Source organism: Corylus avellana, chromosome ca6 (genome assembly GCF_901000735.1).
Source record: "Corylus avellana chromosome ca6, CavTom2PMs-1.0".
NCBI classification, from domain to species: domain Eukaryota; kingdom Viridiplantae; phylum Streptophyta; class Magnoliopsida; order Fagales; family Betulaceae; genus Corylus; species Corylus avellana.
The window spans coordinates 28,434,227-28,449,422 of NC_081546.1; the positions used below are offsets into that span (position 1 = coordinate 28,434,227).

The following is a 15,196-nucleotide window of genomic DNA, read 5'->3' on the forward strand; positions in this document are numbered from 1 at the left end:
CTATTACTATTATATAACCCTAATTAAACCAAAGAGAGAGCATGCATGCATGGAGAACCATATGAATTATGAAAAGCACTTCAAGACGCGTGTACGGCTGTCTTCAAATTGCCTTTGCTCTCTCAAAAGATACATCTATTGTTATTTTCCATGAAATGACTAAATTCTTATCTAATTTATAGTTAAAAATATTTTTGAAAAAAAAAAAGTGGCTATTGTCACTGTTTGTTTGCAACCTTGAAAATAGTTTAAAGAATATTTTTCGATACTTAGCTCGTATAGAAAATTATCATGTTGTACATGTACTTATGAAGTTTGTATCCAACATTGAGAAAATATAAAGAATAAGAGTGATTAATATACATAAGTGAACCCAAGACATTAGTTTAGGCTTTTGGGCTAGAAGTAGTGTCTTAATATATATATTAATTTACTCTTATTTGGTCCCCAAGATGTAGTTCAATCGGCATTTCCAAAAGATAGTTCAATCGTCTGGGAATCACACATTATGAAGCGGAGGTCACTAGTTTGAATCCTCCCTCCCCCCTCTTGTATGGACATGTAAAATAATAATAATAATAATAATAATAATAATAATAATAAAATTTACTCTTGTTTGACCCCCCTTAGTGTTTCTCTCCCCCAACAACTTTCGCGGCTACTGATATAAATGTCTTGGTTTGACACGTTTGGTTCGACTCCGGTTGTAACACTCTTGTATGTGGGGGTAGTTAATATACCTAAGTAAACCCAAGTCCATTAGCTTAGGCTTTTTGAGCTAGAAGTGGTGTCCTAATATGTATATTAACTTGATGTTTTTCTCCCCAATACAGACTCCCCTTGATATTTCTCTCCCCAACACATCAAATTTAATCAAAGCATTATTAGATACTTTAGGAATTTAGGACTTAGGAGTTTGAGCATTACCATTTACCATTAGATAATAAGTTCAATTCAAAGAAAAAAGATTATAAGTAAATATGATAATAATTTAAATCATTAATCATATGATATAATTTAATGAGATCATATGATTATATAATATCAAACTAAGTAATTGACATTAGATTCAACAAATAATGGTTAATTTTTTTTATTTTTTATTTTTTTTTTCAAAAAATGGTTAAATTTCTTTTTTCCAAAAAATGGTGAAAACATTGTTCAAAAATACATTGATACTTCAATTGTGGTTATAAGTAACACAATGTACTTTTTGAAAAAAAAAAAAAAAAAAAAAAAAAAATTAACCATTATTTGAACAATTTTGAATTTTTTGAACCATTTGTAACAATTTTTTTAAAACTGAATCACTGATAGTTTTACCCTTAAACCTCTTTTTTTTTAAAAAAAAAAATTAATTAATTAATTAAAGGCAACACTACGTCGTTTTGCACTTCTATATATTCATCTCTTCTTCCCAACCCTAAACTTCAACGAAAATCACTCAGCAACCTCTCTCACCATCTCAACTCTCAAGCTCACGCTCAACGAAAATCACTTAGCAGCCTCTCACCAGACTCACCGTCTCAACTCTCAAGCTCACGCTCACACCTCTCACCCAGTCTCTCGTCTATTTGGTGGATGTCGGCAATAAACCCACTGGTAATCTCCACCATCTCACATTAGTCTAAGTTTTGTGCTTTACGTTCTTAGTTTTGTACCAAATGAAAAGCTTTTAGGCATTACCACTTGATGGGTTCTGTCTAGTTTGATACTAGCTTGATGGGTTCTATTCGGTTTGATACTTGACAATTGCTTTACATTCCGCAATTGTGCTTTTCTTTTTACCACTTGATGGGTTCTATTTGGTTTCTGAGGAAAAAAAAAATGCAGGGAAATTTGTTGAATTTCTTGATGCTTTAATGCTCATCGGGCACAAATTTAGTTGAGGTTTGCTTTTTCGTTTTTATTTTTGGGGTTATTTCACTAACCGCTAACCAGTGGTTAGTAGCTAACCACTAACTGCGGTTGCGGTTAGTGAAATCTAATAACCACTAAAGCAGTTATGGTTAGCGGTTTTTGCCAATAACTGCTAACCGTAACCGTATTGACACCCCTAACTTTTTCATTGGTAAAATGGGTTTTAAATTTTTATGAAAGGAGGCCTTACGCATCATCCACTATAATCATCTGGCTTATCAATGTCGCTATTAATGAGCACATTGTCGCCGCTATTGGTTCACGCTATTGATCCAACGCTAATGATCAATAGCAGCAACTTGAGTGGGTCGATGCTAAAGGGATAAAATCAGATCATATGCATGTTGTTGCTATTGGTCACTATTAGCGGCAACCCTTCGTGTCTCTGCAAATGCATAACATTAGAGGCGACCCTAGATGTCGTCGCTATTACATAACATTAACTGTGACTCCGTAAGCCGTTGCTAATGGTCTAAGATAATTAAAAAAAAAAAAAAATTATATATATTAAAATTTATATCCAAATGTTTATATATATAGTCTAAACTAGAGATTCTCAGAGAAATCTAATATTGAGCAAAATACAATTAATTTATGGCAAGTTATATGCCTATCTTTAATTAACACTAGAACAAGGTCCCGGCCATCATCTCGAGCTTGGCAGCAGTACGGGCTACACATGCAACTATCTACAATATTGTTGAGATATACCATTGGTGTAGTGCCTATCAACTACACAAGCCAAGTAATTACCATAAGCAAGATTGAATTTGAGAGAAAGAAACATGAAAAAAATTAGTTCTAAGATGAAGCAATACTTCAGTAACATCTCTCTTGATTGCACATTTGTCCTCCATGTTATCTTTTCAAAAAAAAAAAAAAACTGCAAGCAAATAAAGAGAAATGTGAAAGAGTGAGAGAAGTTTGCACCAGTAATAGTCCAGTATTGTGCAGATTTCTCGGCACAAATTATTTGAAACTCCATGCCAAGAGAGCAGAAAATATTAATAACAAATGAAAGGTAAGAAAGTACCAAAAAAAAAAAAAATGAAAAAGCACTCAATTTTTTAAACGCCCCAATAATCGAAATGCCAACCCGCAAAAACTGAAAAATTCCTAGATTTTTTTTTTAAGCTTTTTACTTCTTGGGTTAATCAAAATGCTAAATAAATCTCCACCGTTAAATTTTTTTAATGCCCGTTAGTCCCAATCAAAACACACCATTTTGTCACGTCAACATAATAATTATTTATTAATTTAATTTAAAAATTAAATTTAAAAAAAAAAAAAAAAAAATTGAAGGGGTGGCCAACAGTAAGGCTGCCACCCCTAGCTACCTCCAACTCCTATGGGGTGGGCAAGGGGTGATTTGCGCAAGCCACCCCTAGGTGAAGTGGAGTGGCCCGCAGGCCACCCCTAGAGTTCATCCTCTTAAAAAAGTCTAAAGCCTTCATTTCAGAATAATTATTGAAACTCGTCTGTACGTATTTTGTTGTAGTTGAATAATTATTGTTGTGATGAATAAGCCACACCTAAGTCTTGTACAAATGTCTTAACCCACAAGACCAATTCATAGTAACTATATTACTTTGATACAAACATATATGGCAATGCAACATGTATGTACGTACTTGATCATAGTTCATAAGTGACGTCAAGTTCCGACGAAAGCATTGCTTGCGTATTATCCAGAGAAACCTTTTTTTTTTTTTAAAAAAAAAAAGTAAATTAATAGACTTAGATGCATGTAAGGTGAGAATCGAATCTACCATCCTATAATGATCCACATGCAAGACAACAAAAGAGACAGCTGACAAAGTGAATGGGATTGATAAATATAAAACGTTTCGACAATAAAACGAGGTTTATTTACTTACTGAAGGCGCCTTAAATAAGATTATTTTACACAAACAAAATTATGTTCATATTTGCTCTTGTCCCTTGTTAGTGTCTTAATTACGTACTAATATTATGTTTGTAATTGTATCCACACCTAACTGATGACAACGTGGGTATGGTCCCTCTCACACCTGCCCCTTTATCTCGTATCCAATTTATTTAAGCCTTATTGATCACATGTATGTTAGACTCTCACAAGAGTAACAACAATACCGCCCCCAGCAAATGCCTAAACTAATACAAAATAATGTTATTTAAAAAAAAAAAAACTTATTACTTACTTCAAAAGCTTAAATCTCGTGTAGAATCAAATTTTCTTTTAATAAGTGAAGCCCTAAAAGTTTAAACAAATGTAAATTTAATTATTTAATCAATACTTTAATATTTTTTACAGTCATTTATTATACTCATTTTTTACTAAACGGGTACTTTTTTTTTCAAACAGATTTTTTTGTTAAACATACTTTTTAGGCCCTCAAAAAACAAGCCCTAAGCGGACTAAGGTACCTTACAATTTTATGTAATGCTTTTTGAGATTTCCTACCGGTGGCGAATACAAAGAGGGGAGGGCAGGACTAAGGTACCTAAGGATATTTTTTTAACTTTTATTGACCCTAACTCTTTGTTGCTAACATGATGTGTTCCCCTCAACTCCCCCGATAAAAGCTTCATCTTCACACCTCCATTTTCACACTTCACACCCATACATACCAAAATGCCTCCTAAGAAGTCGGAGATCTCCAAGAACGACCCCAAGAGATCTGGGAAGAAAAAAGAATATTCCATGGAGTCGCTAGAAGAGTTGGAAGGTGATCTGACAAAAACTCATCCAGAAGAATCCACGGACACGGAAGATGAGTTGGAAGTGGAAGGTGAGATGTCCAAGAATTGCTGCATCTACACTGTACCCAAGACGCTCGCCGATATCAACACCAAGAAGGCGTACGAGCCCCGGGTCGTCTCCATCAGGCCCTACCACGGCGGCGAGGAACAAGTCCAGGCGATGAAGAAGCACAAGCGGCAGTTCCTCAGCCATTTACTCCATAGGAAACAATTAAGTTTAAATGACTTATTGGAAAGCAAAAGCATAAGCCGACTTGCAAAGAAAGCGAGCAAGTATTATTCCAAAGATATCAATTACTTCGAGAACGACGAGATGGAATGTCGGTTCCTGAAGTTGATGGTGCTTGATGGTTGCTTCTTGATAGAGTTGTTTAAAAAGGCTGACAAAGTAGAGAAAGTGTTCGAACGCGACGACCCTCTGGCCACCATGGCTTGGGCAGTACCATATATGTACGGGGACCTTCTTCTGGTTGGGAATCAGATCCCCTTTTTTGTTCTGGAAGAATTATTTCAAACTTTCAAAATGCCTGGGGACTCCGATGCTTCCTTGTCCTTGCTGGCTTTGAAATTCTTAAACAAAGTAATGCAAAGGCCCGACGGAGTCGTAGACAATTTCCTCAAGAGGGCAACACCCAATAATTATCCAAAACCATTGCACTTGCTGGACTTGGTTCGGTCAAGTTTGCTGCTCCAGCCCGATCAAGAAGAGACCCGTATTGCCATTTCCAATTCAGAGCCATCAAACAAGAGAAATGATCTTATTTACTGCATCTCAAAGCTCCGCCGAGCGGGGATTAAGCTCCGAAGGAGAGAAGCTGACAGCTTCTTGGACGTGAAATTCAAGAAGGGGAAGGGGATATTCTGCAACGGAGTAATCGAGATGCCGAATATAACCATGGACTACCACATGAAGTCTTTCTTGGTCAACTGTGTGGCATTCGAGCAGTTGCACAACACTCCCTCCAAGCAGTTCACGGTTTACGCTAGATTATTGGACTGCCTCGTCAACACCGCCAAAGACGTCGACCACCTATGCCACAACGATATCTTCGACAACTACTTCGGGAAAGACGGGGACATCGTACTCTTCATCAACAAGATGGGAAAGGACCTGGCGTTTGATGAGGATCAGTTTTACCTGTCCCAGTTGTTCAAAGATGTCAACGCCTGTTACGGGACTGACTGGAAAGTGCTGTGGGCGAGATTCAAGGCCAGGTATTTTGACTCGCCGTGGTCGTTCATATCCGTGTTGGCTGCCATTGTGCTCTTGCTGCTTACGTTGTTGCAGACCTTCTACACCCCCAAATGGCCGAGCCATTTGGGGGTGGCTCGGCCACCCCCTGGGTTTTTTTTTTTTTTTTTTTTTTTAATTTAAAAAAAAAAATTAATTTAAATATGTGCCACGTGTCGACGTCTGATTGGTTCACGTGTCAGTCCTAACGGTCAACTAACGGATGGACTAACTTGGTCACTTATCAAAACCACAGGGACCTCCTGTGATAAAAATGAAACCACAGGAGAAAAAAAATAAAGTTGAGAAACCATAGAAGGGTATGAAGTATTTAACCCAAAAAGAAAATTTAAATCTTTGGGGTGCCACGTCACCCTCAAAGAGTGATGTGGCTCCGCCACTAGTCACTATTAGTGGTTAAAACATAGAGAATAACAAATGGTACGGTTTATCAATGACAGGCTAACAAGTCATCCACGCTAGTCTTTTATTTTTTGCCTTTCATAAAAATTTACACGTTATTCCCTCTAAAAAAACATATCAACTTTGATAAACATCACTCTTTTTTCAAAGCAAAATTTTTTCTTTTCTCGATGAAAAATTGCCTCCATCCGCATTTTTTTTTTTTTTTTTGAAATGGATTCTAGGCTAGCAACTTGAAATGGTTACAACTGGCTTTCAGAGATTATTTAGGTTTTGTGGTTAAATTAATCTTAAAACGTTAGTGCATCCCATGCGTTCATACATTATAAAATTCTGGAAAACAAAAAACGTCAATGCAACATGCATGTACTTGATCATAATTCATAATTAAGTGACGTCAAGATCCCACGAAAGCATTGCTTGCGCATTATCCAGCAAAACCTTCTTCTTCTTTTTCTTTTTCTTTTTCTTTGGGTTAAATTAATAGACTTAAATGTAACAGCAAAAGAGACTGCTGACAAAGTGAATGGGATATGTTGATGAATATAAAATATTGTTTCGACAATAAAACGAGCTTCATTTACTTACTCCCATATTTTTGTTACGCACATTTTGTTCATAAATAAGGTTTGCTTAAGGTCCACCTTAAATAACATTTTTATTCTTCTCTTTTTCTATTTCTCTTCTACAAGCTATTTACTGGAATCAAATCATTTTCCGTTCAAATAAACTGGAGAAGAATCGGTTCTTTTAGACGGAGTGACAAAATTCTTATTTTATATTTCTCTAAACAATTTTACTATTATGTTTAAAAGATTAACATACCCCTCTTCAGTAGCTTTTTCCTCCATGAACTACGAAGGGAGTTTGAGTAGAAAATTGTAGTCTGATGAGGTCGAATAGTAAGGTTGGCAGTTTATAGAGAATATTAACATAGCATCTTAATTCATGGGAAAAAAAATGTAATTACTCCTACCAATTATATATAGGGAATCCCAATTCTTATGAAGAACTTTCAAATTAAGAAGTATCACAAACAAGTTCACCTTTTTGAGGAACAACAAAAACCTTCTGTCTGCACTTTAAACATTCAGATTATAATTCATTCATTTGCTATAAAATGGGAGATTTGTTTTGTTTTTTTTTTTTTTTTTGAGCTCTAATGCGCCATGCATGTCAAATTGCCATATACAATTGTAAAATACCAGAGGCATTTGAATTGGGATGAATCCTTGGCCGTTTTAATTTATTTATAAGGAATTATTGAAAAGAATCGCTACGCAATCGTCTTTAAGGAGTAGCTCAATTGGCTGTGAATAAACGCATTATGAAGTGAAGATCATTAGTTTGAATCTCCCATCTTATTTCCTTGTGTGGACATATCAAAATGTATATATATATATATACTTTAGGACCCTTTTTTTTTTACATGGCTTTAGGAATCATTAAGTCTCAAAAGTAGGAGTAAAAGATACTAATTATGGAAGTTGGATATTAATTGTGGGGGCCTGGCAAATATAAGGACCAGAGGCCCACTACAGATGGTAAATTGGGATGCTACGACTGGACTTTTGGGCTTGGCCCGCTTGGGTGTGCTAGTGATTGGCCCTCTTGGGTGTGCTAGTGAGGGATCATACCGGATTTGTGGACCACACCGACCTAGTTAATGTATACAACTATAACTACCCTAAAGATTGAACAACTGATTGCGACAAGCCTTTAAATCCATTTAAAATGTTGAAGACGTTTATAAAATGTTGGGCTTTAGATGACTAGACTAATTTATATCATGGGCCATGGGCAATGAATGACCCATCATCCTTTTGATACAAGCAAATTCGTTTAATCCAATTTATTAAATTAATATGTGTTTTTAGAGTATGTACTTCTTATATGTTTGTTAAAAATGAACCTCTAATAGCTTAGTTTGTAAGTTGATAAAAAATAATCTTCAATATTATGTATATTAAAAAAAAAAAAAAAAAACTTAATTGATCTATCAGTCATAATTGTCAGTGTTAAGGATACATGTCAATTTAACAAATTGAATTAAAAAAAATTTCTCCAACACAATTTATAAGAAAACTTTGTTCTATGCAAAAGATCTTTGATACTAAAAAAAAAAAAAAAAAAAAAAAAAAACTTAATTAAGCTTACACTCAAGAATTGTTAGTAGTAGATTACACTCAAGAAGCATACCCATTTGTTGCTTTGACTTGGTTTACAAATAGGGGAAAAAAAAATCAATAAAATTGTAAACTTCTGTGCTCACTATGCGGCACATTAGATCCCAGTTTGGCCACATGCTCACTACTCCTCTCCCACTTGATTTGTTTCTATCAACAGTGAGAAGGACTCATTCCCTTTCCTTGGTAGTTTGGCTTTATTTCTTTATTGCTTTCTTGTTGTTTTTGTTGTTCCTTTTTAATTTTTATGTACCTAAAAAAAAAAAAAAAAAAAAAAAGAGAGAGAGAGAATTGTTGGACAAGAATATTAGCATGAATGTTTTTTGAAGAAAAAACAATTGGAAAGTGTAGCATTTTCCTCCGCCTCAACGCACCTCTTATCTAACCTTTCACACCCAACCTACATAACCGTTGGCATGTAGAACTTATTGGATCGACCCTATCATGCAAGCCAGGTCAAGGCATAAACCTCCATAAACTTCACGGTGGTTGGTCACCACCTTATTTTTTTTGTTTTTTCTCTCTATTTATCACTAAATATATTGGAGATGAATCTGGACCGTCAATTAATTTGCTATAAAATGGACAAAAAAAAAATGTTTATGCATCTACCATATACAATTGTAAAATACCAGAGGCATTTGATTTGGGATGGATTCTTGGTCCCTTTTAATTTATTTACGGGGTACATTATGCTTTAGGAATCATTATTGAGCAAAAGATATTAATTAAGGAAGTTTGATATTATAAAATAGTTTATATGGTTGTGACAGAAGCGGGTCTTTTGTGTGGGCCCAGGGGAACTTCATGTACATGGCAAATATAAGGGTCACAGGCCCACAACAGATGGGTTTGAGCCCATAAAATCTAGAAATTAAACTGCACCAGGCTAGATTGTATCAACTCTCAAGTAGGTGGGCTCTCCACCCTCATCAGCCCAGAACCAAAATTGATGTAAAGTCAGTAGCTAAAATACTCATCATGCATCCCAATGATGCATACGCGGACAAAGTTTAATTTACTTCTAGTAGGGTCAGAGGAAATTCGTTTAATCTAGTCTATTAAATTAATATGTCTTTTTATAGTATGTAATTCTCATATGTTTATTAAAAATGCACGTAAAAATTACATGTTCTAAGACTACATATCAATTTAATAGATTGAGTCGAAAGAATTTCCTCCAATAACCTAGTTTATATGAAAACTTTGTTTGATATATACAAAATGATCTTCAATATTATGTATATTATAAAATGGGGAAAAAAAAAAAAAGGTCTTAATTGAGCTACCAGTCATAATTACCAGTTCTAATGATATATATGTCAATTTAATATACTGGTTTGAAAGAATTTCTTGCAACACAATTCAAAAGAAAACTTTGTTCTATACAATAGATCTTCAACACTATTATATTATAAAAATAAATAAATAAATAAAAAAGGAAGAAATTGTTGCAGGAGAATTGGCATGGAAATTTTGGATGAAGCAACCTTGTAAGCTAACGGTCTACAAAACCGTGTGGTTGGGAAGAAGACTGGTAGTTAATTTGTTAACCAATAACAGAAATAAGAAGGATACAGCTCTTTGCTCTTTGCTCTTTGGCATATATATAATTAAGAATAGTCTCAAGACAGTTAATTAGGTCAACATAATGCGAGGAAAGGGACTTAATTTATCCTCACTATTACTATTATATAACCCTGATTAAACCAAAGAGAAAGCATGCATGCATGGAGAACCATATGAATTATGAAAAGGACTTCAAGACGCGTGTATGGCTGTCTTCAAATTGCCTTTGCTCTCTCAAAATATATATCTATTATTGTTTTCCATGAAATGACTAAATTCTTATCTAATTTATAATTTAAAATATTTTTGAAAAAAAAAAGTCGCTATTGCCGCTGTTTGTTTGCAACCCTGAAAATAGTTTAAAGAATATTTTTCGATACTTAATTAGTTCGTATAGAAAATCATCATATTGTACATGCACTTGTGAGGTTTGTGTCCGACATTAAAAAAACATAAGGAATAGTAGTGGTTAATATACCTAAGTGGACCTAAACCCATTAACTTAGGCTTTTGGGCTAGAAGTAATGTCTTAATATGTATATTAATTTACTCTTATTTTACTCATCTTGGTGTTTCTCTCCCCAACAATTGGTATTAGAACTTATGGTTAGCTTTCGCGGCTACTTGGTTTGACTCCAATAAAAAGAGTGGGTTCTCTTAGAGTACGCATGACACTCTTATATATGGAGGTGGTTAATATACCTAAGTAAGGCTTTTTGGGCTAGAAGTGGTGTTTCTCTCCCCAACACATCAAATATTTCTTATATTTTTATATAATTTGAAGAGCTTCGAGAAAGTGATAGAGACGACGAAAAGGAGTTGCTAAGGAAAAGAATATGCCAGAATAAAAGGCTTTCGAAAATAGGATTGAGATCCAGTGCAATTGTCTGTGTCTATTACTTGCAATTTTGTTAGACAATTGTGAAAGAGCACTTGTAAAGATCACCTGACCGGTTAGGTGTTCAGGTAGCTCGAGAGGGCTTGGGCAAGTAGGCCCCATAATGGGTCCTCTCATAATTATCAACTTAAGACGTGAGAGAATTACGAAAAATGATTTACACAAATAAAAAAGCGTTAATCATTGTAAGCATCATAAATGTGATTTAGAAATATAGGATGCTCTCAATTGAGACAAAAGGGCTTAAAGAAGGTTATTTCAATTCATCATTAAAGGCACTTAAGATGCGTGTAGAACTGTCTAGCCTGTTACTTGAAGACAATTTGGACGCGCATGCAACACGTGACCATTGACCAAATAGACACGTACACTGTTTTGAGTCCTAAACCTTATTAAAGAGGGTGGGCCATCACCAGAAAGCACAGGCCCAAGCCCAACTCTATATATTGGATCATTTTGGCAGTGCGAAGCCAAGTTGGAAATTTGAAAGTCATATAATTATGAAAAATTAACCAATTTTTATGCAGTTGTTGACTTGTTCTAGGTTAGTTTTGTGTCCCTTTTCATTATATTCCTATTCTGCCTTCCTTTTCTCAATCAATCAGCCACGTGTTACATACAGAAATCAATAATCTAAAAGGCAGATAATCACCCATGAAATCCTGCCAACTGCAAAGCATGGGAGGTTGACATCACTTGGACAGATTGTTAGGAATTCTAGAGAATACTTGATGAGAAATTATACATTTGAATATGACATGAAACATAAGAAATTCGGAAAAATAAATGGAGACCATAGAGTTACTTGAATAAAATTAGATTTTATTTCCCTTGGTTTTGAAGTTGGTGGAGTGGTATGGTATCTGCTCTGATACCAATTATTACGGGCTTAATCATTGATTAAAAGCCTTAGAATTATAGGATATTTATTTGCTTAAACCCTTTACCCTTAGAATCATAACACGAGGCGATTTAATAACCACAATTCATATAAGAGTACACGTATCTGATTCTTTTCCTTATACATCCTTGCTAAAATAATTATGAGTATAAATGTTCACATGCATGTACAGGTTAGCTAAAATCATTATGAGTCTCAAGTGTTCACATGTACATGTGTACATGTTTTTCCTTCATAAATCCTAGCTAAAATCATTATGAGTCTAAGTCTTCACATGCATGTACATGTTTTTTTCTTATAAATCCTAGCTAAAATCATTATGAGTCTAAGTCTTCACATGCATGTACATGTTTTTTTCTTATAAATCCTAGCTAAAATCATTACGAGTCTAAGTGTACACATGCATGTACATGTTTATGAGTTAAGCGTACACATGTATGTACATGTTTTTTCCTTATAAATCCTAGCTAAAATCATTATGATTCTAAGTGTACACATGCATTTACATGTTTTTTCCTTACAAATCCTAGCTAAATCATTATGAGTCCAAGTGTACACATGCATCTACATGTTTTTTCCTTACAAATCCTAGCTAAAATCATTATGAGTTTAAGTGTTAACATGTACATGTTTTTTTAGAACACTTATTCCAATACGTTGAATATTTTAATTAAATAGAGAGAGTGAATTGACGAAAACAATATTCAGACTCATGACATTTGCTCTAATACCATTGTAAATTAATCATCATTTATCTTAAAAGCTTTAAACGGATAAAAAATAATTAATTTAATTATTTGATTAATATTCGAACACCGCACAATCCTAATTTGGTGAAGTTGTAATTTTACCCACAACCACATATTTGGTTAGGTGCATGTAATTAGAAGGTGACGAGGATGTTTAGAGGGGCCTCTGGAGATAGTGATTACTCCACTCAATAATGCTTAATTAATCATTGTTGCTTTATTCGAAGTACGTATATTTTGTTTGAGCTGGCCGGTAAGTCAATGTATTTATCATCCACAAGTTAATGGGCTTTATTGGTTGATAGCTAGGGTTGAATTTGAGTGGCCATTGTGATAGCTTATCCTTTCCAAAAAGGTAAGGTATGTATATACAGAATTTATATACAGAATATATATATATATATAAACTAGGTTTAATCTGTTGTTTTTAATTGCTTTGACCCTAGAGAAGAGAAATTCGGATGGGTGCTTGTAGAATTTTGAACAAGTGATTTTTTCAAAACTGTAGCTTTCACCTATAATAATGTCAACTGATCATGACCAATTAACCTAATTATACATTTATAATCCTGTTCGTTTGGACCACCTCCTCCTCATAAATTAATTAAATAAGATGGCACAGTAGTTCTTGACCTCAAAAGTATAATATTAAAACCATCCATCATAAAAATAAATAAATAAACTAAAAAAAAAAAAAAAACAGTTGTAATTGTCGAGAAATATGAGAGGGCCGGGACAGGTGTTTCGAATCTTATATATTTTGAATGTGATGGAAAGCTCAGGCTGGCCATGGGGTTCTTCTAGGGTTGACTGTTTGTTGGAAGTAGGAATCAATATTCACACAGGCAAATGAAATTGTAATTATTATTGAAAGAAATATTAATCTTCACATTCATTTATTACATTCATGACATATCATGTCGATTGATATTAGTGACGGAACTGGGGTGGCCGGTGTAAGCCATGGCCCCCAACACAAAGAAAAAAAAAATGTTAAGGTGAAAAATAAAAAATAAAAAAATTATAAGGTTTTATTTATTTATTTATTTTTTGCTTATTGGCTCCTACCCACTAAAAATTTTTGCCCTTGACCCCTATCCATACCAAACTCTGCATCCATCCCTAATTGATATGATATATTTTAAGTAATTTTTTTTATAGTGACTAAAATAAAAAATCACTTAAAATATAACATGTCATGTGATGATCTAGATCATCACATGACATGTCACAATCAATTTAGTTGGTGAAAATTCTTGCAATTCAATTCATTAAATCGACATGTTTCAAGAGCACGTGATTCTTTTTTACTACACTTTTTCTCTCTAATAGTTGGTCTTCAAGTAATATATCACCGTACCATGAGATCTATTGCTTTGAAAAATGTGTCACCGTCTCATGTGATGGTGGCACATCAATTATGAGCCAATTTCTGAAGAAAAAATTTGACAAATATAGCATCTCTAAAAGGAGATCTCCTTTTTATATGCATTTTTAATCGGAACAAACTGGTAAGAAAGAAATTAAATTAGCCTGGAGAGCAGGATGGATAGAAAGACACATCAAGATAGGTAGAGGTAAGAATGCATGCATCTAGTGATGAACGTCTTCGAGGTGGCCCATTTTGCAACGAAGTGGGTGTAAAATTTAGCACTTTTGTTGACCTTTCTAGTTACTTCTCGTAAGAAGGAACTGAGAATATACCTCAGTGGCGACTATCCACAACTAGAGAGGGATGCGTGAGGGCAAAGATGACATATTGAGATCGAGAGAGTCTCCTAATTAAATCCAAAATGAGTCGGCTGAGGAGATCGATCAGTTGCCAGTTGGATTAGATAAGAGAGTTCGTTGCCCAATCAACTCACAACCCATAAAACACGTTGAATCAGTCAAAATACGTAACAAGACATATATGGTGGTGTCTCATTAGGGACTTTTTCTGTTTTTCTTTTCTTTTTTTTTTCTTTTTTTTTTTTTCTGAAAATGACTTCGGTGGACAACTAATGTATGTAGAAACACCTATCAATTATTTTATCCATTTTCTATGAATTTATGTGGCGAAAATATGACTCATATGATGCATCTCTTTACTCCCTCTCCCTCTCTCTCTCACGCACACTGGCAGCAGAGAAAAAATTTCTCTGCTGCAGGTGCTCCCTCTCTCTCCATCCTTCTTAGACTGTAAATTCACCCCTTTGTACTTACCACTCATCAAGTGACACTTCAGCATTTTAGAATAAACCTAAGTTTATGGAAATAAAAATTAAAAAAAAAAAAAAAAAAAAAAAAAAAGAAGAAGAAGAAAAAACTGCCACACCAGATTATTCCTCCTAAACTCTAAAAAATTGGTTGGGTGGCCGGCCACCCCAGTCCATCTAGGGTAGCCGGCAAGCGACCCTATGGGCGGAGATGGTCGCGTAGGCCACATCCAGCCCATTTGGGGTGACCGGCGAGCCATCCCATGGGCAGAGGTGGCCGCGCACAGGCCACATCCAGTCCATCTCGGGTGGCAGGCGAGCCACCCCCAACCCATCTGGGGTGGCCGGCGAGCCACCCCATGGGCGGAGGTGGCCGCGT

At 34.9% G+C, this 15,196-nt stretch overlaps 1 protein-coding gene across 1 annotated transcript in view; it reads left to right on the forward strand.

Annotated features, from left to right (window-relative positions):
* Positions 1–4,534: 4,534 nt before the first annotated feature.
* LOC132185553 (UPF0481 protein At3g47200-like) overlaps positions 4,535–15,196 on the forward strand; it is a 15,079-nt gene continuing 4,417 nt past the window's right edge. Inside the window, exon 1 of the mRNA XM_059599316.1 lies at positions 4,535–5,877. Within this exon, the coding sequence (XP_059455299.1) occupies positions 4,535–5,877 (1,343 nt within the window). The remainder of the gene's footprint in view (positions 5,878–15,196) is intronic.